A 25,381-nucleotide genomic window follows, 5' to 3' on the forward strand; every position below is an offset into this window, starting at 1 on the left:
GCCGGCACGCTCCTTCCTGCCTGCCCTTGCCTGCTGGAGGGCGCTGACCTTCCGCCCTCGCTGCCCTGCCTCGAAGGAGAAGCACTGAGCGTGTGCCTGCACCTGCGGCCACCGCAGAAGTCCGAGCGGAGCGGTCCAACGAGGCACACGTGGTGCCGATCATCACGCATCTCGCGTGGTACGCGAGGACGCCGCCCCATGCACTGCTTCACGCATCTGGGGTAAAACAACGACGAGGTTTTCCAGATAGAAGGCCATCCCCTGTCCTGCCTCGCTACGACTACACGTGGAGGCCTGCTGAAGCCTGGTGGGAGAGCCCTAATGCCACAGTGACCACCCCTCACCCACGGACCACGTGGCACGCGGATCTGGACGACGAACAGAGCGACGCCCCTGCCAAGGTACGCCTTTTGCCGAAAGCCCGTGTGGGGGCTGGGGTGATTAAGACTTTACATCAAATAGTCCCTGTGCACCACCACCATGGGGGATGGAGACGCTGCGGCCCCCATTATCAACATCCCATTCCAGCATGCAGCCGCTGGGGTGCTACCGCCGTTCAGTGAGGCAAGTGATCCATCTACTGCCTCGCCCCGATGGAAAATCTGGTTGGAAAGACTCGAGAACTACTTTGTGGTCACAAGGGAGACGGATGACGCGGTAAAAAGATCACTGCTTCTCTACTACGCAGGGGACGAGGTCTTCAGGCTCTTCAAACACCTCCCCAACCCGCAGGGGGTGACCACGTACGCTGCCGCTGTTACCGCCCTGAACAACCACTTTGACCCCCAACTAAATGTGGACTTCGAAGTCTTCAAGCTAGGGCAAGCCCGTCAGCGTGAGGGTGAATCCATGGATCAGTTCCACACCCGAGTTCGGGAGCTGGCTAGCTCCACGGATGAAGACCAGCCAAAAGCCATACGACGCCAACTTATCCAGGGATGCCGAGATAAAACTCTGAGGGGCCATATCCTGCGAAAACCAGGAATCTCACTAGAAGACATCCTCATCCTAGCCAGAGCACATGAACTCTCAGATGCCAGAGCGACGGCCATGGAGCAGGCTTTACACAAAACTCCCGCCAAAACGGAAACCGTCAAGGTTGAGCGCGCTGACGCGGTACGACCACGACCACGTGGCCAGGTGAAAAAGGGATACCGAAGAGACGCACCGCAAAGCCGCTGTGGATACTGCGGACATGAACCACATGCAGCCAAAGACTGCCCCGCTCAAGGTCAAACCTGCGGGAACTGCGGAATCCCCAATCATTTCGCGTCAGTCTGTCGCAGAAAGAGCCAACCCAGGAATTCCAAGAAACCATGGACACCTACCAAAGCTGTCCGCTAACTATCGCTCACAGATCCACCCCCGGAGAGGGCAGACAAGTTCCTACCAACAACTTATGACGAGTCAGAGTCGGAAGACGAGGAGGCGTATGTAGTCTCCTTTGCTCGGGAGCTAAAACTCAGACGACGACCACAGCCAACGTGTGTAGTGCAGGTGGGAGAGAATGAGGTAAAAGCTGTCATTGACACTGGCGCCACCGTCAACGTCATGGGGCTGCAGGAATTCAACAAGCTACGTCCTCGTCCGGAGGTCCTATGCTCCAAGACTAGAATCTTCGCCTATGGAGCAGACACTCCCCTCCCTCTGAAGGGAAAAATCATAATACCCATACGAGCTGACGAGGCTGAAGTGACCGCAACGGTACACATTATCGATCGAGAAGCCGACACGCTGTTGAGCAGCCACACGGCGGAGGACTTGAAATTGATCGCCTTTGCTAACAGTATCCGGAACCATCAGTTAGAGGAATTACTGGAACGCTTCCCTGAACTGTTCAAAGGTCTGGGGTGCATCAAATGCGACCCTATTAAGCTCCACATCGACAAGTCTGTCACCCCTACAGCCCTACGCCATCGGAGAATACCATTCCACCTGCGACCGCTGGTGGAAAAGGAACTCGAGAAACTGGAGAATATGGGGGTCATCGAAAAAGTAACAGGACCTACCCCCTAGGTTTCCCCCATGGTCATAGTCGAGAAACCCAAGCAACCTGGCGAGATCCGGCTGTGCATCGATATGCGGCTGCCGAACACCGCAATCAGAAGGGAGAGACACTTAACACCCACGATGGACGACATAATAGCCGATGTGAATGGATCGAGATGGTTCTCGAAAATCGATCTCAATGCGGGCTACCACCAACTGCCCCTTGCCGAGGAAAGCCGCTTCATCACTACGTTCAGTACCCACCTCGGCCTCCGGCGGTACAAACGCCTCAACTTTGGAATATCTTCGGCAGCGGAGGTGTTCCAGAATACCATCAGGGAGCTGCTGTCAGGACTGCCGGGGGTAATCAATGTAAGCGACGATATCCTCATCCATTCCGCCACCGCATCCGAACACTATAGACAACTGCGGGATGTGCTAAAACGGCTAAGCACTTATGGAGCAACCCTCCACAAAGACAAATGCCAATTTTTCCAATCGTCGATCGAATTCTTTGGTTATGTTTTCAACCAGGAAGGGGTCCAAATTGATCCACGGAAGTCAAAATCCATCAAAGACACCCCAGCACGAAATCCCCAACGGAGGTGAGGAGCTTCCTCGGGATGGCCACGTACTGTGGCCGCTTCATACCGGGACTGGCAACCCGCAGCGAGCCCCTCCGAGCATTAACGAAGACGGATGCCACCTGGACATGGGGCCCGAAGGAACACGAGGCATTTCAGGGCATAAAAGACGCCCTCCTTGAAAACGCAACGCTCTCATACTTTGACCCCGCCAAGCGGACCGAGGTCATCGTGGACGCAAGCCCAGTGGGGCTTGGAGCAGTCCTGACACAAGAACATGAACCAGGAAAGTGGACAGCTCTGGCTTTTGCCAGCAAGGCGCTAACCCCGACCGAGACCAGATATGCACAGATTGAGCGAGAGGCCCTAGCAATCAAGTGGGCCTGCAGCCACTTTCATCTTTATCTACAAGGACAATCGTTCGTGATGGTCACCGATCATCAACCCTTAGTGCCGCTCTTCAAGGGCACTGCTCCCCATCCGCCGCCACGCATTGAGAGGTGGGTGATCCAGCTGCAAACATACGACATGGAAGTGGTATACAGGCCGGGAGCCAAAAACCCAGCTGACTACCTGTCGCGTCACCCACTACCTCAAGAGCCAGCAGCTGCTGATGAAGATTGCGAAGAATATGTCCAGTGGGTGGCACTCACGTCCTGCCCACAATGCATGACCATCGAGGAAATCAAGGAGGCGACAGTGGACGATAACCCGTACATGAGGTCACTGCAAGCGGTACAAGAGGGATCCTGGACTGACTACTTGCATCTCCCCAATACCTGGACAGCCTCGGATAAGGAAGCCCTCACGAAATTCTGGCACATCCGTCACGATCTCAGCGCCACGGAAGAGGGTATACTGATGAGAGGAACACGCCTAGTGATACCTACACGCCTCAGACACCGAGCCACCCAGCTCGCGCATGGGGGCCACCAGGGTGCCACAAAAATGAAGGCGCGCATGCGCGAAAAGGTGTGGTTCCCCGAACTAGAAAACACAGTGGAAGAGTATGTCAAAAACTGCATATCCTGCCAGCTAACTAGTGATCCTGAAAGGCCGGTCCCCATAATTACTGAAGAAGCATGCACGGCCCCGTGGTCTAAAGTCAGCGTGGACTTTGGAAGCTTCCCCGGAGAGGGCCACACTCTGGTGGTCATTGACTCGTACTCCAAATACCCCATTGTGGAAAGAGTGCCATCCACGGCGTTCACCCACGTGGGGCCAGCGCTAGAAAAAATATTCTCTTTGTTTAGATTCCCCGGCGAGATTAAAAGCGACAACGGCCCACCATTCCAGGGAACGGAATTTGCCACGTTCTTGAAAACCAGAGGCATCACCCACCGGCACATCACTCCCCAATGGCCACAAGCTAATGGAGAGGCGGAGAGGTTCATGCGGACTCTCAATAAAATGTTCAGGATTGCAGTGGTAGAGGAAGCTGACCCGGAGCAAAGACTGCACGAGTTCCTGAGAGAATATCGAGGAACGCCCCACTGCACTACTCAGAAGAGCCCGTGGTCCCTCATGTTTCAAGGCCAACGCAGAGACCTCCTTCCCATCTCCACAGGACCGACACCGGTGAGGGACGACATGAGGGAGGTTCAGGAACGCCGACGCAGGAACAACATGCGAGCGAGCCACCGGCGCAGAGCGACACCAAAGCAACTACATCGAGGAGATCGGGTTGTCATCAGGAACAGACGCCCAGGGGGGAAATTTCAAACATTCTATGAACCAGGCCCGTGGACTGTAACCAACATGAAGGGAACCATGGTGACTGCCAGCAGGGAGGGAGAAGAAGTTTCGAGTAACACCTCATGGTTCAAAATGGTCCCTCCTAGCTCGAGCGCGGACACCGAAGCCATAGATGGAACCAACGAGCCACCCCGAGCAGCGACACAAGATGAAGAGGGCAGCTCAATACATGACACTCGAGGACCGGTGCCAGAGCCGGGAGGGGGAACATCAATCATGTCCACCCCCATCCGGAACCCATCGCGCAGCGGGGAACGAGGGCCAGGCCGCACCCCCCGATACAGTCTGAGGCCCAATCCCCGCCCAAGTCAAAGACTCAATGACTATGCCTATCAGCTGAGACCCTGAAGTCGTCATCAAAGGGACACGCAAGTACAGAGCGCCTGATCTAACTCATTGTGGCATTATGAACAGTTTGGTTTGAACATTTTCGAATTTGTGCATAGTTGGATAGAGATGTAGTGCGGTTAGCACTCTAGTGGACGCACGCACGCATCCATGCATCCGCAGGCCAGGCGTGGCCTGCGGGGATCAATAAAAGGAAGGCGTGCGCTCGGGCACGTCACTTCCGACTGGGACGAGTGTGTGGTTCACTGGCTGCCGCTGCGCGTCAACACCCCTGCGCAAGCGGCCCTCCATGTCTGGCTAGGCCCACACACCCCCACACAACACTTATGACGGTTGGCCTCCAAAAGCAGTTGCTCAATTCATTTTTACTGATGTACAGTACACATTAAAACACGCGATGGAGATATTTTAAGCCCCTTCCCAGAGAGGACAGACGTTTTGCCTCGCTGTGGGATTTTTATTTTGCTTTGTGTCGCACTCGCATTTAGTCGACAGCCCACAGCAAGGTTTCCTGCGCTGACATTACTGGCTGGCTGGAAGGTTGATCAGGGGAAGCATTTGCGTAAATCTTGACACAGGTAGGATTTGACGCTCTAAAACTTTAATATGCCCGGTAAAAGCCTGCAGTCCCGCGTTAATATTCAGGTGATTACAACGCGTAAAATCTAAAAGTAACATGCACGCACCGCAAAATTCAATTATTTAATATGGCGAGATGTGGTTGTTTTTGCCTTTTGGCAGTGCCTGCCTACTTCTGCCTCTGCCTCATCTGATCTCTAGCCACAGTCCAAGCAGCCCCCCCAGCCTATCGGAAAGAAGAAGTCTCCCTCTGCCCCTGCCTGTGAAATGAGGCTCAGGCTTCACTCAGACTAGTGGTACCGGCCAGGACTATCGAAGTGTACCGGCTACGATGGCGGCCAGGACTATCGGAAGTTCCTACCCACCCGGCCACCCCCCTCTGTGCCATGTGACTCTGCCCCACTGTGTAGTGTGTGGTATAACTTTACTTAAGACTCGCTCCCTCTCCCCTTCTTCGACGGTCAGGGGTCAGACACTTTCAGTCACTGATGAGAAGGCCACAGACTCACTCGCTGACACAGACATAATGAAAGAAAGATTAAGACAGGGCCCCTCCGCCGCTCCACGGCATCCCCCCTCATGCCATATCATATCTCATTATGCCTCATGTCTGCCCATTGCCCAAGCGACCTGCACCACGGCTGCTGCACCTACTATATTCGATTCTTGGCTGTGACTCTGTGAGACTTACTTCTGTCTGTCTGACTATCTCGATCGATTGACGATTTTCTCTAGTCTCTGACTGTCTCTCTACTCAAATTCAAGTCAATGCAGGTAGTGTCGGACTCGGACCGTGGGCCGGACAGACGTCTGCTGCTGCTGCCTGTGTGTGTGTAAGAGTACAGCAGCCAGCCCAGGACAACGTCATGGCGCGTGCGTCCAGAATCACAGAATGGCCAATCACTGCATGGCTTCACGTGCTGAAGTCACACAGTGATTGGCCATGCAGTGCTGAGCCTGAGCCAGTGTGCCACCTACGCGCGGCATCCAATTATGGATTGCCAAGCCTTCGGCACGGTTGACCACCCAATCCTGGAGCTGCATGCAGCTCCAGGATTGGTTAGGGGGTCACACTGACTCCTCGCCCTGGCGCCTTCCCTACCACGGGGCCGGCTAGCGGACCACCCCTCCTCCCCTGGCCCCTTATTCCGTATGAGCATCTGGGAACTTCCTGCCAGCGCGCATGCTCGGGCAAGTTGCAGCCTAAATTCCTCATGCGCAAGTACTGCTGCTGGCCTGCTGACGTCTGCTCTGCAGACTGTCACTCAGCAGACCAGCCAGCCAGCCCCACCCCCTGCGCACTCCCTATTCAATCGGGTGTGTCCCGCAACCCGGATTGAAGGAGCGCTGCGCTAATTAAATTCAATTATTCAATTTGTGTATGCTGCTTGTCAGGTGCGTCCAGGCTTAGTGGGGCTACGCCCCTACGCCCCTATGGACGCACCGCTGCTGCGTTCTATGACCCCGGCTGATGCCTTCCTGCAGTTAGCGATTCAGAAAAGGGGGTGGTGATGGACAGAGTATCTGAATTAAGCAGAACACTCCTACCCAGTCAACAGATCCGGGCTTGATCCATCACCGTTTTTTAGCTCACTGCACCATCCCAGCTCAGAACCTGGCTACATGCAAATTAGTCTGCCCCTGGCCCAGTGCATCATGGGAACAGGGCAGACCAAACGCAGTGTTATAAAAGTCCGCCTTATCCCATTAGCGTTGCTTGGTCTCCCTGCTTACCACTCACCTGTTTCCTGTGATCGGCTCCTCTCCTGACACTGTTCCAGCTTCCCCATTGATCCGCTGCAGACTCCAGCTACCGGCTGAACCATGATCCCTGAACAAGAAGAAAAAGATTAAAGGTAAAACAACTCCAACTTCAAGGCATTCTTGTTCAGAAATGATATATGCATATATGTAAATGCTCTGAGCTCAGGAGCCCTCCTGAACAATTCCATTACAAGTCAATATTTAAAGCGCAACATCTAATCTCCTCTGCCAGGGCTCTGTCAGACCCCGGCTAGTTTCTGGACACCCCTCAAGTGTCTGCGCTATAAATGGGCGGCTGTCCCCAGGAATTTTAATATTGCCTACAGAAATCTACTCCTTACTATACTGAATTGTAGCCCGGTTATAAAGAGAAGTCAGGAACTCTTTTTTTACGCGTCTTAACCTCCGCTCGGACTGTAGCAAGATTTCAACCTCCAGTTAAGTGAGTTCAGAAGACTCGTTCATCAGAAGGGCAGTGCCCGGTAGATGCTTGTTTACGGTATGGTCACAACTAATGTGCTACATAGTGCAAGGGGTAAAAAAGACAAAAAGATTGGGCGCTTAGTGATTCTCTCGTGCCTTACAGGTACTTCTTAGCCGCTGCACCGCAAGATCTGAGGTGGGCCCATGAGAGGTTCACTGCAGTCACCCCGGAGGAGACCCTTGACCTTGCCAGGTAGGTCGCTCCCCGACCATACAGCTCCGCCTGTGCTGTCCTGCCCGCCGATGCTGCTGGTAAGTTCGCCCCTCTGCCTGCTGTCTCTGTGCCCTTATCGGCTGTCCCCCTCGCTGCCCCCGGTCTTCTTTGCCCGTCTTCCTCTGCTTGATTGCCCTTTTTTTGCTTTCTGTACCCCTCGTGTGCCCCTGATTTTACGCCCGTTTGCCTTCTGTGCCCCAGTTTCTGCTACCTTTTTGCCTTCTGTACCCCTCGTGTGCACCTGATTCTGTGACCTTTTGCCTCTGTTCCCCTGATTCAGACGCAGCAGACGCGCTCAGCAGGCGCGCCGGTGGCGAGCCAATGGCGCACCGGTGGCGAGCCAAAGGCGCGCCTAAGGCAATCCCGTCCGCGCCTGGACCGTGCCCAGCACCAGAACCCCTGGTCCTCCTGCCCCCCGCACCTGCCATGACGACCGCCGCCGCAACAATGCCAGCACACTCCAGGCTCTCAACCCCGGATGGACCCACACCTGCTTCAAGACTGCCCCGAAACACACTCATGGTCCCTTCACCTGCCGGAACTGCAGCTACACCAGCCTCAGAGCCGCCAAAGCACCCGCCAAGAAGGACTTCAACCACCTCCGATGCATCCTACTGAACACCCGCTCCGCACGCAAACACGCCGTCGAGCTCTGGGACCTGCTCGACACATCATCACCGGACATTGCCTTCCTGACAGAGACCTGGATGAACGACTCCTCCGCACCCGACATCACCATAGCCATCCCAGACGGCTATAAGTTCACCCGCAGAGACTGCACCAACGGAGTAGGCGGAGGAATCGCCATCGTACACAAGAACTCCATAAGGTTCTCGACCAGCACCAACGACACTCTCTGCACCACCGAACACATGCACTTCCAGATCCACACTGACCCCAACACCACCCTTAGAGGCACCCTTGTCTACAGACCCCCCGGACCCGACCCCATCGCCAACCTCATCAGCTCGCACGCCCTGAGCTCCACCGACTATATCTTCCACGGATACCTGAACTTTCACCTGGAGAACAGCAACAACAGCAACTCCACCACCCTGATCGCCAACCTCGCCAACATCGGACTGAGACAGCTCGTCACAACACCGACCCATTCCGCTGGCCACACACTAGACCCCGTCTTCTTCTCAAGCTCCCACGTCTCCTTCAGCCACACCACCGAACTCCTCTGGACCGACCACCGCTGCATCCATTTCACCTTCCGGAAACCCATCACACACCACCGCACCCAAAAGATCCCACGCCGCTGCTGGAATAAAGACACAGAAGACCAACTACAGTCAAACCTCGCTCTCAGCCCACCCACCGACCCCTCCAACGCCGACGACGCTGCCCACAACCTCAGAGGATGGATAGACGACTGCAACACCCCCCTCGCCCCACTGAAAAAAAAACACCTACAGAGACACCAGCAAGAGAGCCAGCTGGTTCACCCCGGAACTCCTAGCATCCAAGCGTACCTGCCGGAAACTAGAGAATAAATGGCACAGTGAAAAGCCACGCAGCCCTCAAAAACGCCATCCGCAACCCCCATCACTTCATCAGGTCCGCCAAGAGAATCTCCTTCAAAGACCACCTCGACAATAACGCACACAACAGCAAGGAACTCTTCAACAGCGTGAAGGAACTCTCCAACCCCAGCTCCAACACCAACGACATCCCTCCATTGCAAGCCCTGTGCGATTCCCTCGCCACCTTCTTCCACCGCAAGATCACCGACAGCTTCAACACCCAGGACAGCCCCAACAGACACCGACTCACCAGACTCGCCGCACACCATAGACCATGACCCCTTGCCAGCGTGGATCAACGTGAACATCGATGACAACATTAAGACCATGAGCACAATCCACTCCGGCTCCCTGTCAGACCCTTTCCCGCACCACATCTTAAACAAAGCCAGCAGCTCCATCGCACCCCACCTGCGCAACGTCATCAATATCTCCTTCGAGACCGTGACCTTCCCGGAGAGCTGGAAACACGCCGAGACCAACGCCCTAATCAAAAAACCCAAGGCGGACCCAAGAAACCTCAAGAACTACCGGCCCACCTCCCTGCTTCCCTTCCCAGCCAAGGTCATCGAGAAGATCGTCAAGAGACAGCTAACCCGATACCTCCAAGAAAACAGCATCCTGGACCCATCCCAGTCAGGGTTCCACAGCAACCACAGCACCGAGAGGGCCCTCATCGCCGCCACCGACGACATCAGGACCCTGCTGGACAATGGTAAGACCGCAGCCCTCATCCTGCTGGACCCCTCCGCCGCCTTCGACACTGTCTGCCACTGCACTTTATGCGCACGCCTCCATGACGCATTGATCCGAGACAAGGCCCTGGAATGGACCACCTCCTTCCTCTCCGGCAGAACCCAGAGAGTCCGCCTCCCCATTCCGATCTGAAGCCTCCAAGATCATCTGCAGCGTTCCCCAGGGATCTTCCCTCAGCCCAACACTGTTCAACATCTACATGGCCCAGCTCGCACGCATCGCCCGACAGCACGACCTCAACATAATCTCCTACGCCGACGCACTCAACTGATCCTCTCCCTCACCAAGGAACCCCTCACCGCCAAACCCAACCTCCATGAAGAAATGAAGGCCATCGCCGACTGGATGAAGAGCAGCCGACAAAAACTGAACATGGACAAGAGGGAGGTCCTCATCCTCGGCTCCAGCCCTTCAGCCTGGGACGACTCCTGGTGGCCAACGACACTGGGGGAGCCTCGACACCCACCGACCACGCACGCCACCTGGGAGTCATCCTCGACTCAACGCTCTCCATGACCAAGGAAGTCAACACAGTCTCCTCCTCCTGCTTCAACACCCTCCGCATGCTCCGCAGGATCTACAGGTCGATCCCAACAGATACAAGAAGAACAGTCACCTAGACCCTTGTCAGCAGCAGACTCGACTATGAAAACACCCTCTACGCAAGAGCCCCAGCCAAGCTCATCAAACGACTGCAACGAATCCAAAACGCCTCTGCACGCCTCATCCTCGACGTACCACACCACAGCCACATCACCCCCCACCTGATAAACCTGCAATGGCTCCCCGTCGACAAGAGAATCTCCTTCAAACTCCTCATCCACGCACACAAGGCACTCCACAAGACCGGCCCAGCCTACCTCAACAGACGACTCCTCTTCTACGTCCCTAAACGCCAGCTCCACTCTGCCGACCTCTCCCTCGCCACCGTCCCGCGCATCCGAAGAACAACCACAGGTGGCAGATCCTTCTCCTACCTCCCTGCCTAGACCTGGAACACCCTTCCACTCAGCCTAAGACAGACCCAAGACCTGCTGACCTTCAGGAGGCTACTCAAGACCAGGCTGATCGACCAGTAGCGGCTCCCCCCTTTTTTTTCCCCAGCGCCTTGAGACCCTCGCGGGTGAGTAGTGCGCTCTACAAATTCTGAGATTGATTGATTGATTGAACCACAGCATCTTGTCTTTCCAAGCCCCTTCGGTGGGGCCTACAGTCGAACCAGTGTTCTATCCTGACCTTGTGCGCGGGGCCCAGGGAGGAATCCGGGGGTTCAGTGTCACCCTATAGGAACCACTTGGGATTCAGGTGAGTGGCTTATTACAGGAAAATGGCAAAATGGACAGCATTGAGGAGCATTGGCAGAACTAGTGCAGTGCATAGGAGCAGTGGAGCCACAGTGCATAGGAGCAGTGAAGCTGCCGTGCATAGGAGCAGTGGAGCCGCAGTGCATAGGAGCCGCAGTGCATAGGAGCAGTGGAGCTGCAGTGCACAGGAGCAGTGGATCCGTAGTGCATAGGAGCAGTGATGCTGCAGTGCATAGGAGAAATGGAGCCACAGTGCATAGGAGCAGTGGAGCCGGAGTGCATAGGGGCAGTGGAGCCACAGTGCATAGGAGCAGTGGAGCCACAGGGCACAGGAGCAATAGAGTTGCAGTGCATAGGAGGAGTACAGCCGCAGTGCATAGGAGCAGTGGAGCCGCAGTGCATAGGAGCAGTGGAGCTGCAGTGCATAGGAGCAGTGGAGCCGCAGTGAATAGGAGCAGTGGAGCTGCAGAGCATAGGAGCAGTGGAGCTGCAGTGCATAGGAGCAGTGGAGCTGCAGTGCAGAGGAGCAGTGGAGCCGCAGTGCAGAGGAGCAGTGGAGCCGCAGTGCATAGGAGCAGTGGAGCCGCAGTGCAGAGGAGCAGTGGAGCTGCAGTGCAGAGGAGCAGTGGAGCCGTAGTGCATAGGAGCAGTGGAGCTGCAGTGCAGAGGAGCAGTGGAGCCGTAGTGCATAGGAGCAGTGAAGCCGCAGTGCATAGGAGCAGGGGAGTCGCAGTGCACAGGAGCAGTGGAGCCGTAGTGCATAGGAGCAGTGGAGCCGTAGTGCAGAGGAGCAGTGGAGCCGTAGTGCATAGGAGCAGTGAAGCCGCAGTGCATAGGAGCAGGGCAGCCGCAGTGCACAGGAGCAGTGGAGCCGTAGTGCATAGGAGCAGTGGAGCCGCAGTGCATAGGAGCAGGGGAGCCGCAGTGCACAGGAGCAGTGGAGCCGTAGTGCATAGGAGCAGTGAAGCTGCAGTGCAGAGGAGCAGTGGAGCCGTAGTGCACAGGAGCAGTCACTCAATCAATCAATCAATCAATCAATCAATCAGCATTTATATAGTGCACTACTCACCCAGAGGGTCTCAAGGCGCTAGGGGGGGTCCGTTACTGCTCGAACAGCCAGGTCTTGAGTTGCTTCCTGAAGGCGAGGTGGTCCTGGGTCAGGCGGAGGTGTGTCGGGAGGGAGTTCCAAGTCTTGGCGGCCAGGTAGGAGAAGGACCGTCTGCCTGTGGTGGCTCTTCGGATGCGGGGGACGGCGTCGAGGGCATGGCCGGTCGATCGAAGCTGGCGTTTGGGAGCGTAGAAGTTGAGGCGGCTGTTGAGATATCCTGGGCCTTGGTTGTGTAGGGCTTTGTGTGCGTGGGTGAGGAGACGGAAGGTGATTCTCTTGTTGACCGGGAGCCAGTGCAGGTCTCCCAGGTGTCCGGAGATGTGGCTGCGACGGGGGATGTCCAGGATGAGTCATGCTGAGGCGTTCTGGATCCGCTGGAGTCTCTTCTGGAGTTTGGCGGTGGTTCCGGCGTAGAGGGAGTTGCCGTAGTCCAGACGGCTGGTGACGAGGGCCTGGGTGACCGTCTTCCTGGTCTCGGTGGGGATCCACCGGAAGACCTTACGTAGCATGCGCAGGATGTTGAAGCACGACGAGGAGACGGCGTTGACTTGTCTGGTCATGGAGAGGGAGGAGTCCAGGATGAAGCCCAGGCTGCGTGCGTGGTCTGTTGGTTTGGGTGCACTGCCTAGGGCAGGGGGCCACCAGGAGTCGTCCCAGGCGGAGGGTGAAGATCCCAGGATGAGGACTTCCGTCTTGTCCGAGTTCAGTTTCAGGCGGCTGTTCTTCATCCATTCGGCTACCTCTTTCATCCCTTCGTGAGGTTGGCTCTGGCGGTGGCGGGGTCGTTGGTGAGGGAGAGGATCAGCTGGGTGTCGTCGGCGTAGGAGATGATGTTGAGGTTGTGCTGGCATGCGATGTCTGCGAGGGGGCTCATGTAGACGTTGAAGAGGGTTGGACTAAGTGAGGAGCCCTGAGGGACGCCTCAGATGACTTCGGTGGCTTCTGATCTGAACGGGGGAGACGGACTCTCTGTGTCCTTCCGGCGAGGAAGGAGATGATCCACTCCAGTGCCTTCTCCTGGATTCCGACGTTGCTGAGGCGCTGCACTAGTGTACGGTGGCAGACAGTGTCGAAGGCCGCGGAGAGGTCTAGGAGGATGATGGCTGCTGTTTCTCCGTTGTCAAGCAGGGCTCGGATTTCATCGGTGGCTGCGATCAGGGCGGTCTCGGTGCTGTGGTTGGCCCGGAAGCCAGACTGCAAGAGGTCGAGGGATCCGTTCGTCTCAAGGAAGGCGGCCAGCTGCTTGTTGACGGTCCTCTCGATGACTTTGGCAGGGAACGGGAGCAGCGAGATGGGGCGGTAGTTCTTGAGGTCGGTGGGGTCGGCTGATGGCTTCTTTAGTAGAGCGCTGAGTTCGGTGTGCTTCCAGCTCTCCGGGAAGGTAGCGGTGTCGAAGGAGGTGTTGATGATGTCCCGCAGGTGGGGTGCGATGACAGCGTCGGCCTTGTTGAAGATGTGGTGAGGGCAGGGGTCGGTCGGAGATCTGGAGTGGATGGAGTTCATCGTGCGGACGGTGTCTTCGGTGCCGATCAGGGTCCAGGCGCGGAGGGGGGCGGTGGTTCGGTCGTGGCGTGCGTCGGTTGAGTGCTGAAGCTGTTGTGTATGTCCGCGATCTTGTTGTGGAAGTAGGAGGCGAGGGAGTTGCAGAGGTCTTGCGAAGGGGGGATGTCGTTGTGTAGCAGGGTTTCCGTTCTCCCACAGAACTGTGCACAGAGATCTAGAACCTGGGTGAGTTAGGGTGACCCAAAACTCACCTTAGTATCAGAAATCCCCTTACCAAGCTAGCTACAGTGTCTCATTGGTACTAACAACTTCCCAATGACTTAGACAATCCAGAACATGAACTTAGGGTACCTCCGGTATCGTGGAACACATGAACACTCTTTCGTTATATAATCATTTCAAACAAAAACTGGGAGTCAAAGAACACACGTGCAAGTTTGAAATATTTATTTTTCAATGCAAGGTTCTCAAACACAGTATCTTATATAATATCAACATACATATTATAAAAACTAGAGTTAACAGCATAGTCACTAGTCCATAGTAAGCGAATGGTGATATCATATTATAATGCAAAATCTATATAAAGTTTGTATCACCTATATTTCGCGCACCCTATTTAGCATATTATATTATATCTAAGAAGGTCTCATTTGGGTTTTTAGCAGGGCGGGCCCATACCTCTAATGGTCAGTAGGAGCAGATCACATCAACAGCTACCAGCTCTCTGCATGCGAAGCATCAAGTGTGTTGATTCATTCCCTGTAACTCCATCTTAAACCCGCGTAGAGCCCAATGTTGGCAGCAACATTATTTGTGTTATGTCTAATGTGGTGCGAGGATCAGGCCTTCAGCAACCTTGTGTTAGGTTATTCTTAGAGGGTGCAGTTCTCAGTGTGCAGACAGTTGTACCAAGTGTTCCAAGCACGACTGATATCAGAGCAATAACATATTTTTCTCAAATAAATCACATCTTTCGTCTAGGTTGAAAGCTACAATAACAATTAGGTGTCGTGTGCAAACTGAAGCCGAAGGAAAATATGGTGTTTAAACATTTAATAAACTCATGCTAACTTAACACAATATATAGAAACGCAGTAACCATATGACACCCCCCCAATGATCCGAGGACGGTCAAAAAAGGAAAAAACTAAGCCAATACGATAAGAAAGGCAAAACATGAAAGCAGAGTTCAACAATATTGAGCCAAGCTAAATGTATGTAAATCTTTATAAAAAACAATAATACAAAATATGTATGAATGCCTATAGTGGCCACACAAAAATATAAAAAAAACTTGAACTTGAGGCCATTTATAAAATCATAGGCCCAGAACATATAAAAGTCCAATGTTCGTAACAGAAAAGGCACCATTCAGAATTACTAAAAAGTCACGTGCCATAACAGTGAAAGTCTCCAAAGCCACTCATGGGTGGATAGAATATGCAAAATAGGTAGCCAAAGCTTCCAACATGAATTCACTGTCATCATCCGAAAACAGTTCAGCCATCCAATTATGCAATGGGAAAGAACATACATGCTCCTCCAGCACCGAATCCTCTAGCAACATCAGAGGACAACTCAGTGGGTTCTCGAGAACGCTATGTGCCAGAAAGTCATGCGCCGCTGCGGGTATGTCCCACTGACCCATTAGTCCATGCATCGCTGCCGCGGCCATAACCCTTTCGCCAGAACAAACCAACTCGTGAGCAACTACGGGGCTCATCAGCTGATCAAAATCGACGTCAGGAGAAGTCGTCAAGCAGAGACACAAATCAATGGCCCAGTCGAAATCACAGCTCAGGCAATGAAACACAGGCTGGACACATGTGAAATAGGAAAATCGAAATGATAATCCAAAAGCCGTGCTTAAAGTCGCAAGCGGTAAGGTGCCATAGTAATCAAGCATCCGGTTGCGAAACAGTGTCAGAAGGGGCTGAGCGTTTTCTTGCGCAGGATGGGCATCCATGTTTTATAAAGCAAAATATCACCAAAACGCCTGCAGCCAAAGCCAGCAAAACAGGGAATCCGCCAAACAAACTTGCGAATATAGAATGAAAGAACGCAGGGATAATACCAAATACTTTTTCAAACGTAGTCACGAGACCACTTCTAACCAACTTAAAAAAATGTGCGATTCCAGACGTGGAGGAGGCATTAAAGATCTGATGAGCCAGCTCGCAGAAATGTTATGTTATGTTATGTTATCCTGATTTATTGAGCGCACAGCTGCCCCAGCAAAGGGGCGTCCTGGCGCTATGAAATGAAACGGCAAGTCAGTATTTAAAAGTGCCTGCACCTCTGTGCGTGTGTTAGCTATGTGAAGGACATAAGTTTCACGGGCCGAGCTCAGGGCCACTTCCTTTTGAGACAAAAGGGCTCTTATTCGGCTCAAACCGTTGAACTCCGCTCTCAAGGTTGGGATTCGCGGCCAAATGGAAACATCTGAATTCCCATGCGTGGGTGGATATAACACGTTCTTGCAACACACCACACGTTCTGATACAGTAACCACATAGGCGATACCGACCATTAACCCACAACACATTTTGTTATTCAAAAGTAAATAACTACCGTTAGACAATAAAGTGAATGTGGGAACTATTGCAGGAACCGGTGTGCCTTTTAAAACACAGACTAAATTTGGCCTGTCCTGATTACAAGAACCATGCAATTGGATGTGCCTGCATATCAGTGAATGGTCAGGCGACTGAGTGCATTCTTTACCATTCAGATTCACTTCCTTTCCTTCTTTCAGACATCTGTATGTGTACGGTAAAGACCATGTCTCATGTAGGAAAGCACTGCCTAGTGGTTCATATCGCCCTATAGCAATATATTGCATACAATTTGTAAATTTATACAGAGCAAATGGTAAAGTAATAATACCATGGATAAGCCATGTAGCAGCAGCCGCCTCAGCCACAGAGAAGGGCAAAGATTCTAACTTTTCAATGTGTAACAAAGAAAATGATGCATCTCGCATGGAAAGCATGCGCTGCTTGTCAGTCAAATTAAATGGGGCAAATAGTGATGAGACGTTCATATATCTCCAAGGCACTCGACCAGCCTTCAGAGTCTGTAGTGTCCATGCAAACTGCATAACAGAACGCAATTGATTTTGACCATGATATAATACGGACACTTCATCATGCACAATGTCAACAACAGAAGACACAATATTGTTCAATGTGTAAATTCGGGAAGAAAGCGTGTTAATACTGTTATCGACCACTGCAAGTACTGTTTCTAAATTTGCTTGGTCAATTGCCCTTAGGCGCTTAGCAGCCTCAATTTGAGACACTTTCCAAATTTCATTGTAAACAGCATAAATCCACCGTTTAGATCTACCCTTAGCCGGGCCTTTTATAAAATCATTTAAATCCACATTTTCAGTTAACTGAGACAGATGTAGTTTAACTGCAGCTAACGTGGAATGTTGTAACCAATTCTGACACAGTTTCCCCACAGAGTAAGTGGTGACAGTATAATCAGTTTCAAAACGGGGATCAGGTCGTACTTGTGTGAACCCTTCAGCCAACCCCAGAAATCGACGTTGGCAAGAATCAGAACTCTTTTGCCACAACAGCCAACCCTTTGGATCCAAACTGGATACATTAAAGGACGAATTGTGTATTAGAGACTGTATCTCACGAATAGACAATTCAGAAAAATTACCCCAACCTGAATATTCTTCTAATTCGGGGATAATTGGTGTATTTAATTTTTTAGAAGTAGCCAATCCAAAGCATGTTGTTTGGGAAATAGTAGAATTTAGAAACAACATGTGATTCGGGATGAGACATGCACGGTGCAAAGCCTCAGTGCCTTGTACCTGCCAATCTTTGGTACCCCAAACCGATTTAAGGTCAATTATTCCCTTCCAGAACTCGTAGCCATCTAAAGCCAACCTGTCTAGAAAGGACTTCGAATACAGCAACTTTGTATCGGTAAGTCTAACTTTGGACATGGACTTTTCTGTCATTCTAAAATAAAATGACTCAGGATTTGATTGATTGAAATCTGTAAAATAACCGTATTTTTTCAGAAACGTACTGGAGCTTCCAATTAAAGGAGCTGGGCAGTGCTCCCACTGCGTGTAATTCACAGAAGCTCTCCTGGAATTCGTCTTATGGAGAAAATGATTACCATAATGTTGGAAGCAAAACAAATCACCATAATTAATAGAATCTAAATATAGGTCTTCAGCATCAAAAGCCGCATAGTATTTTAAATCAGAGAATAATGCTTCCACGGCCTGAATATCCCAATCATCAGAACGTATATTTTGTTTAATCACATCTCCCATGTTTACTCTAAGCACATTCGGAACATTAATCACTTCAGTGGGCCCATGTATTTGAAATCTAACCGCATCCCACACAATCCCATCAAGGACAGGCCATGCAGTAATGTTGACTGTATTCAAGTTTCGTTTCAGTCTGTGTGCTGAATGTGAAGAGGAAAGAGGGGCCAATGTTCCATTAAGGTACCGAATTCCTGTTCTTTCTTTAACGTAGTGACCATCGATCAGGCGGAAAAAATAAAACACAAAACCAATTGACATAAAAAGATAAAATGGAAATAGAATCAACCAAATGTATGTCCAAGGGGGAATTAAAAAATGTTTTTTAAATAAAGTGGCATATTTCGCAATAGTTGATGGTTTCTTTGAAAGTTCCAAAACAGAGTCAAAAGAGAATCTGGACTGGTCGGCCAAACGAGTCTGCAAATCAGGCATCGATAAATCAGCAGGATAGGTGTAGTTCAGCTCATCAATGTTAGTAACAGGAATAGTATTTAATAAAGGACTGGATATGGCAGGCATCTCGAGGGACACCTCCTGTTCTGCACCAGAAGTTATTGCCAGCACAGAATGCCTCACCATGGTAGGACAGGAAACAGCCGGTGTCATGCTATGAAGAATCGGCCACCCTGTGTGTCTTGACATTGTCAATAGAAATAAATCTGTTTTCCTTACGACCTGGAAGTGGTGGTAAAATGACTGTTCTTGTGCCCTTCACTCCAAGAACTCGAACCGGTGCACGATATGAGGGACCAAACTCTTTCTTGTTATCGATCTTCTCTCGAACCAGTTCTCCAACTTGGGGTAGCCAGCCAACTACCGGGATCTGCAACGCATCATCCGATGTGGAGGGCAAATGTTCCTTTGCTAGACTGTCTCTGGTCTTTTGTAGATCCTGTAAAACATTGCAATGTTCATCTACGTCAAAGGCAGAGGCCTGGGCCTTGCAGTCTAGACCATCGAGGTCAGGGACGTACATCTTGATACCAAAGAGCATTTCGTACGGGGTCCGCCCACCCAGAGACCTTCTAGGGAGATTATTAAGCGCACGCTGCACGCCATTGAGGTGGGCTAACCAGTTTCTGCCAGTGCCTATAACTCGGGCTGTCAAAGATTGCTTTAAGTCACGGTTCATTCGTTCCACTACACTGTTACCCTCGGGTCTGTACAGACTTGAAAACTTGACTTGAACCCCCAACGAAACCATAGCATCCTTTTACGCCTTAGAGGCGAAAGCCGGACCCTGATCCAAATGGAAGGTACCACAGGCAAAAATCCCTATAAAGACTCGCAAATCCTTGATGACAGTCCGTGAATCAGCGCTCCGATGTGGCCATACCCACACAAAGCGTGTGCATGAATCAACTGCTACTAAGATGTACTTGTATGCAGTATCAGAAGAAAATGGACCGCAGTAATCCAAATAAACGCATCCAAGCGGTTTATTAGAGATGTACAACTGTGTCTGAGGCAGACGCGCAGCAGTTGAAGGTTTAATCTGCTGGCAAATGTCACATTGAAGGACATAATCGCGCGTCTGTTTGTACAGTCCCCGCTACCAGAACCTTTGTTGTAGCTGAGTTACAGTGGCCGAGACGCCCGCATGCGCAGACGCCACACCTTCATGAGCCGCTGTAATCAAAGCAGCCCTGCGATCCGAGTTGGGAACTAGACGTTCGCCAACATCAGGAATTTTCACATAAGGAACCTTATCGGGACTTAAGTGGTATGTGTATTTAGAAGGGAACCTCGCAGGATATTTACTTCTCTTCTCCGTCGCAGCAACAGCTGCCAAGATGTCATCATCTATTTTGCTTTTGGACCTCGTGACTGCTGCAACTAAGTATTTCGATACCGCTGACTTCACTGCTTCATCAGCAAGCGAATTTCCAACAGCGAGGACCCCCACGCGCTGATGGCCGAGAGTATGAATCACAAACACGAGTGGCAACTTCTCTTTAAGTTCCGCCACTCGGACCCAGATCATTTTATGTTTTATTGTGCTACCTTTGGAATCACGAAATTCATTCTGAATCCAAAAGAACAAGTTTTCATTGTAAGACTGGACACAGTAGTAAGAGTCACTTACAATCAAAGTCGTCACACTAGGATCTGCGTACTCCAATGCAAGCATAAGAGCACGAAGCTCTGCTAATTGTGCGGTGCAGTCCCCAAGCGTCTGCGTGTGCACGACACTGGACTTGAACTCATCGTTCACCATGGCACCGACCACAATGGCGCATGCGGAAATGTAGGCATGTTTAGAGCCATGCGCAACCTGCGCCGAACCATCAGTGTAAATGATGCAATGGAAATCCTCCAACGGCTGCATTGCTAAAGGAGCAGGATGAACAAATTCATACTGTAAATACTCCTGCGACCGTAAAGTGGCGTTAAAAATAAACGTGACATCCTGGGATGTCAAGGATGCAGCCCACTGAATCCACCGAGGGTGCAAAGCTTTGGAATTAGGTACACTGGCTTTCGTAACTGCCTCCAAGGCAGGACACAGGGTAACAACCAACATGTGTTTTCCTTGTGACAGGGCACGTTCTTTAAGAATTGCCATCTGCACAGCCGTCAAAACTTTCTCCACAATGGAAAAACGCAGTTCAGCCGAAGTGTACAAGTGTGACTTGTAAGCGATAGGTACTGTATCTCCTTCATTAAAAGTCAGGTACGTGAAACCCACCGCCCCAGGGATAATTCTTATCACCAGGTTGGTCTGGTTATCACGAGTCTGTAAGTATTCAGAAGCGAGCAAATCAGCCTGCAAAGACTGCAGAATGGCTGAATGCTCAGGCAGCCAGCATGATTTGGAAAAAGATGGTTGTATCAAAGCATACAATGGCTTGATACGCTGGGCATATTCCGGAATGTAAGTTCTCCCGAAATTCAAAAAGCCCAGTAAAGACTGTAATTTTTTCAGTGTTGTCGGAGAACGCAACTGTGCGCATTTCTCCAGGAAGTGAGGTGCTAACCCCTTTCCCTCATTGTTAAGCTCGTAGCCAAGAAACAACACTGTGTACTCTACAATGTGCGACTTTGCAAAGTTAAATTTGTAACCTATGTCTGCAAAGTTACAAATTATGCTATTTACTCGACACAGATGCTCCCAAAGATCGTCGTCTGTGAGATAAATGTCATCCACATACGAACAAGCAACTGGGTCGATGCCCTCCAAAAGAGAGACAATGCGGGCGGAGAATACTCCAGGACTATTCTTATAGCCCATTGGGAGACGCCGAAACATTTTTTGCACACCGCCGCATGTAAAGCTGGTCCATTGGGAACTTAGACCGTCCAATCTATGGGCATAAAAACCATTGGAAATGTCAAGCGTGGTTTTGAACCGTTTACGCTCAAGACTATTCACTAAAGCAGAGCCATGAGTATTCTGTACTGCGCAGTTACGGCAATGCGAGTTTAAATGCCTATAATCCAAAACCAAACGATATGAGCCGTCCGGCTTGTTTACAGTAAAAAGGGGGTTATTCATCAGTGACACACACGTTTCTATAACACCTTGATATTCCAATTGTTCAAGGATCGCTGCGACCGAAGCTTTGGCTTCACGCCGTATGGGATATTGAGGTTGAGGCTGTGGCTGAGACCGTAAAGGAATCTGGTGGCTTGGAGACAATTTATCCCAGCCACACTGATTGCGGTACACTGCCGGCACAAGCGCCAGAGCCCACTCTTCTGCAAAATGCAGCGCTTCCACTCTCGATACAGTGTGCGCGAAACTGGGGAGGATCACCTCCTCCCCTCACGGAGCTGCAAGAACAAAAGGTGGGGGCCAGTCAGCCTCCGAAAGCAAAATGTCATACGTAGACGAAAGATTTTCCCAAAATACCCCTTTTACAGTTCGCTGCATGTCACCTTTGATTAACAGGACAATTTCAAAAAGACGTTCATGGGGAGCAACATGCGTATCAGCAGTTTCATTTACAACATAAGTGTCAGTCGCTGTCACCTTCAACAGTGGACGGAGGGCCTCTCTCACTATGGTAATCTCTGCCGCGCTGTCCAGCAAGGTCAGAGCCCACGTCAGATTCCGAAGCCGCGTTCTCACTATCTGGGGCATATCGATGCGCTGTCAGGGCGGCGACTTTCTTCGTGGCAAACTGTGGTCTCTTGGGCGTAGCGCCTTCCTGCTGCTCTCCACCGTTACGCGGGCGGGGCTGACCACGTCCTTGCTGGCCACCCCGGCCCCTGCCGCCCCCTCCACCACCGGTTGACGGAGCCGATGAGTCCTGAAAGGAACGAGGAGAGCGTTGGTCAGAAGCCTGAAACCTTTCAGGTGATTTAATCATCGCGCGATCGCTCAAATCATAAACTCGATCCGACTGCGCAGGCAACGGAGATGCAGGAGCAGAAACCTGTGTTTGTTGTTGTTGTTGCTTACCCTGATTCTGCTTTTTAGGCCAATTCTGTTTCTTGGACTTAGGTTGACCACTAGTTTCCGTAGACTGACCCTGGGGCTGCTTTTTCTCTTTATCAGAAAAAGTCTTAAGACCCTTTGCATTGCGGCCAACCGTTTTATAAGCCGCCACAATTATCCTCGCTAACTGACGGGGTCTCTCGGCCTCGGGAATCAACGCTAAGGCGTTAGCAACCTGAAAGTTCACTGCATCCCCCTTGACATTCGCAAGGATCAGATCGCAAACTATATCAAAGGTGCCACACAGGCGCATACCCAATTCAACCGCCGACTCCGGTCCGTGTTCGTCCTGAACACGTTTAAGGACCGCACCCAGATTGGTCACAGACGGGGTGCCATAGCACCTCGAATAGACCGCTGCAAAAGTCTTACCCCAGGTCTCACAGTCAACAAGTTCAGGGGCCAAATCTTTCAGTAAACTAAGCGTAAGAATCCGGTGTTTGTCACCAGGATTCGTATTAGGAAACACAGCTTCCAGCTGGCTGAATTTCTCCGCAAGCCAGAAAGGAAAATCATCCTTGTCCTAGGGCTTTTTGCCCATCACGGAATTTACCATGACGGGATTGATTTTCAAACCAGCCTGTTCTGCACGAAGCTGCGCACCCCTGGGGGCTGCGTCCTGAACATTACGGCTAGTGTAATGAACAAGCGCTCTAATCACAGACACTGCGACCTCATGAAGTTGCCGCAGATCAGCCACACTACAAGTGGCGCGATTAGGGTGAGGAGTGAATCCAGCCAAAGCCGGCCAATTAGTGCCCGGAATGGACAAAGGACCCAACCTCGGAGTGGTTAAAGCGTGTGGTAGGGCGCCACCAAACCAAACTCCATGCTGCCAAGCATCAATAGGAACTTCCAGTGCCCTGTACGGAGCATAAGCAACCGGTACAGCTGTAGCAGTGTATGAATGGAACACTCCAGAATTAGCGTTCACTGCCGGAAATGTCACCCACGAATAAAACAGTTTGTACGGGTAAGCATGTTCCGCACTCACCACCAGAACCACAGCCAAGCCTTCCACAGGGACATTAAAAGCCCGCAAGTGGTCACGCACCGCAATGCGACTATACTGCGGGATGTCCACGGCTTGTGCCATGTTAGCACAGGAAGTCTAAAAAACAAATAGTACTTTGTAGCACAACTGGGTAGTAATTCAAGGAAACCGTTTTTAGATAGATTCAAGTTTGAAAAGACCTATTTCAAAAATAGGTAGGTTTTTCCGACACTGCCGTTTACCGGAAACGGGAATGAAGGGTGTTAAGGATTGAATGATATACTACTCGAGTGTCATGATATAAGGCCAACAACGTATGGGCGCCATGTAGCAGGGTTTCCGTTCTCCCACAGAACTGTGCACAGAGATCTAGAACCTGGGTGAGTTAGGGTGACCCAAAACTCACCTTAGTATCAGAAATCCCCTTACCAAGCTAGCTACAGTGTCTCATTGGTACTAACAACTTCCCAATGACTTAGACAATCCAGAACATGAACTTAGGGTACCTCAGGTATCGTGGAACACATGAACACTATTCGTTATATAATCATTTCAAACAAAAACTGGGAGTCAAAGAACACACGTGCAAGTTTGAAATATTGATTTTTCAATGCAAGGTTCTCAAACACAGTATCTTATATAATATCAACATACATATTATAAAAACTAGAGTTAACAGCATAGTCACTAGTCCATAGTAAGCGAATGGTGATAGCATATTATAATGCAAAATCTATATAAAGTTTGTATCACCTATATTTTGCGCACCCGATTTAGCATATTATATTATATCTAAGAAGGTCTCATTTGGGTTTTTAGCAGGGCGGGCCCATACCTCTAATGGTCAGTAGGAGCAGATCACATCAACAGCTACCAGCTCTCTGCATGCGAAGCATCAAGTGTGTTGATTCATTCCCTGTAACTCTATCTTAAACCCGCTTAGAGCCCAATGTTGGCAGCAACATTATTTGTGTTATGTCTAATGTGGTGCGAGGATCAGGCCTTCAGCAACCTTGTGTTAGGTTATTCTTAGAGGGTGCAGTTCTCAGTGTGCAGACAGTTGTACCAAGTGTACCAAGCACGACTGATATCAGAGCAATAACATACTATTCTCAAATAAATCACATCTTTCGTCTAGGTTGAAAGCTACAATAACAATTAGGTGTCGTGTGCAAACTGAAGCCGAAGGAAAATATGGTGTTTAAACATTTAATAAACTCATGCTAACTTAACACAATATATAGAAACGCAGTAACCATATGACAGTTGTTTCCGGCGTTGGGGTTGGAGAGCTCTTTAACGATGTTGAAGAGTTCCTTGCTGTTGTGTGCGTTGTTGTCCAGTCGTTCCTTGAATGCAGTTTTCTTGGTGGCGTGGATCAGTTGGTGGTGTTTTCGGGTGGCGAGCATGAGGGCAGTCATGTTGTCCGGTGTTGGGTCTCTGCGCCAGGCTCTCTCGAGGGCTCGGCAGTTCTTCTTGGAGCTCCTGAGTTCGTCGGTGAACCATGGGGCTTTCTTGCTGCCGGGTCTGCTAGGCGGGGTCCTCAGGGGGGCGAGGTCGTCTGCGCAGTCGCTGATCCACTTCGTGAGGTTGGTGGGCGCTTGGCTGGGGTTCGTTGCGCTGGTGGGTGGGTTCTTGCTCAGGGAAGTCGCGAGCTGGTCGGCTGTGATCTTGTTCCAGCTTCTGCGTGCAGCCTGTTGCTGGTGGTGGTGGATCGTGGT

At 51.2% G+C, this 25,381-nt stretch overlaps 1 protein-coding gene across 1 annotated transcript in view; it reads right to left on the reverse strand.

Moving 5' to 3' along the window:
- LOC147725795 (uncharacterized) overlaps nt 1-25,381 on the reverse strand; it is a 121,474-nt gene that overhangs the window by 82,254 nt on the left and 13,839 nt on the right. Inside the window, exon 2 of the mRNA XM_086959942.1 lies at nt 6,997-7,086. Coding sequence (XP_086816068.1) covers nt 6,997-7,081 — 85 coding nt within the window. The 5' untranslated portion in view covers nt 7,082-7,086. The remainder of the gene's footprint in view (nt 1-6,996; nt 7,087-25,381) is intronic.

This window comes from Lissotriton vulgaris, chromosome 3_1 (assembly GCF_964263255.1).
Source record: "Lissotriton vulgaris chromosome 3_1, aLisVul1.2, whole genome shotgun sequence".
NCBI classification, from domain to species: Eukaryota; Metazoa; Chordata; class Amphibia; order Caudata; family Salamandridae; genus Lissotriton; species Lissotriton vulgaris.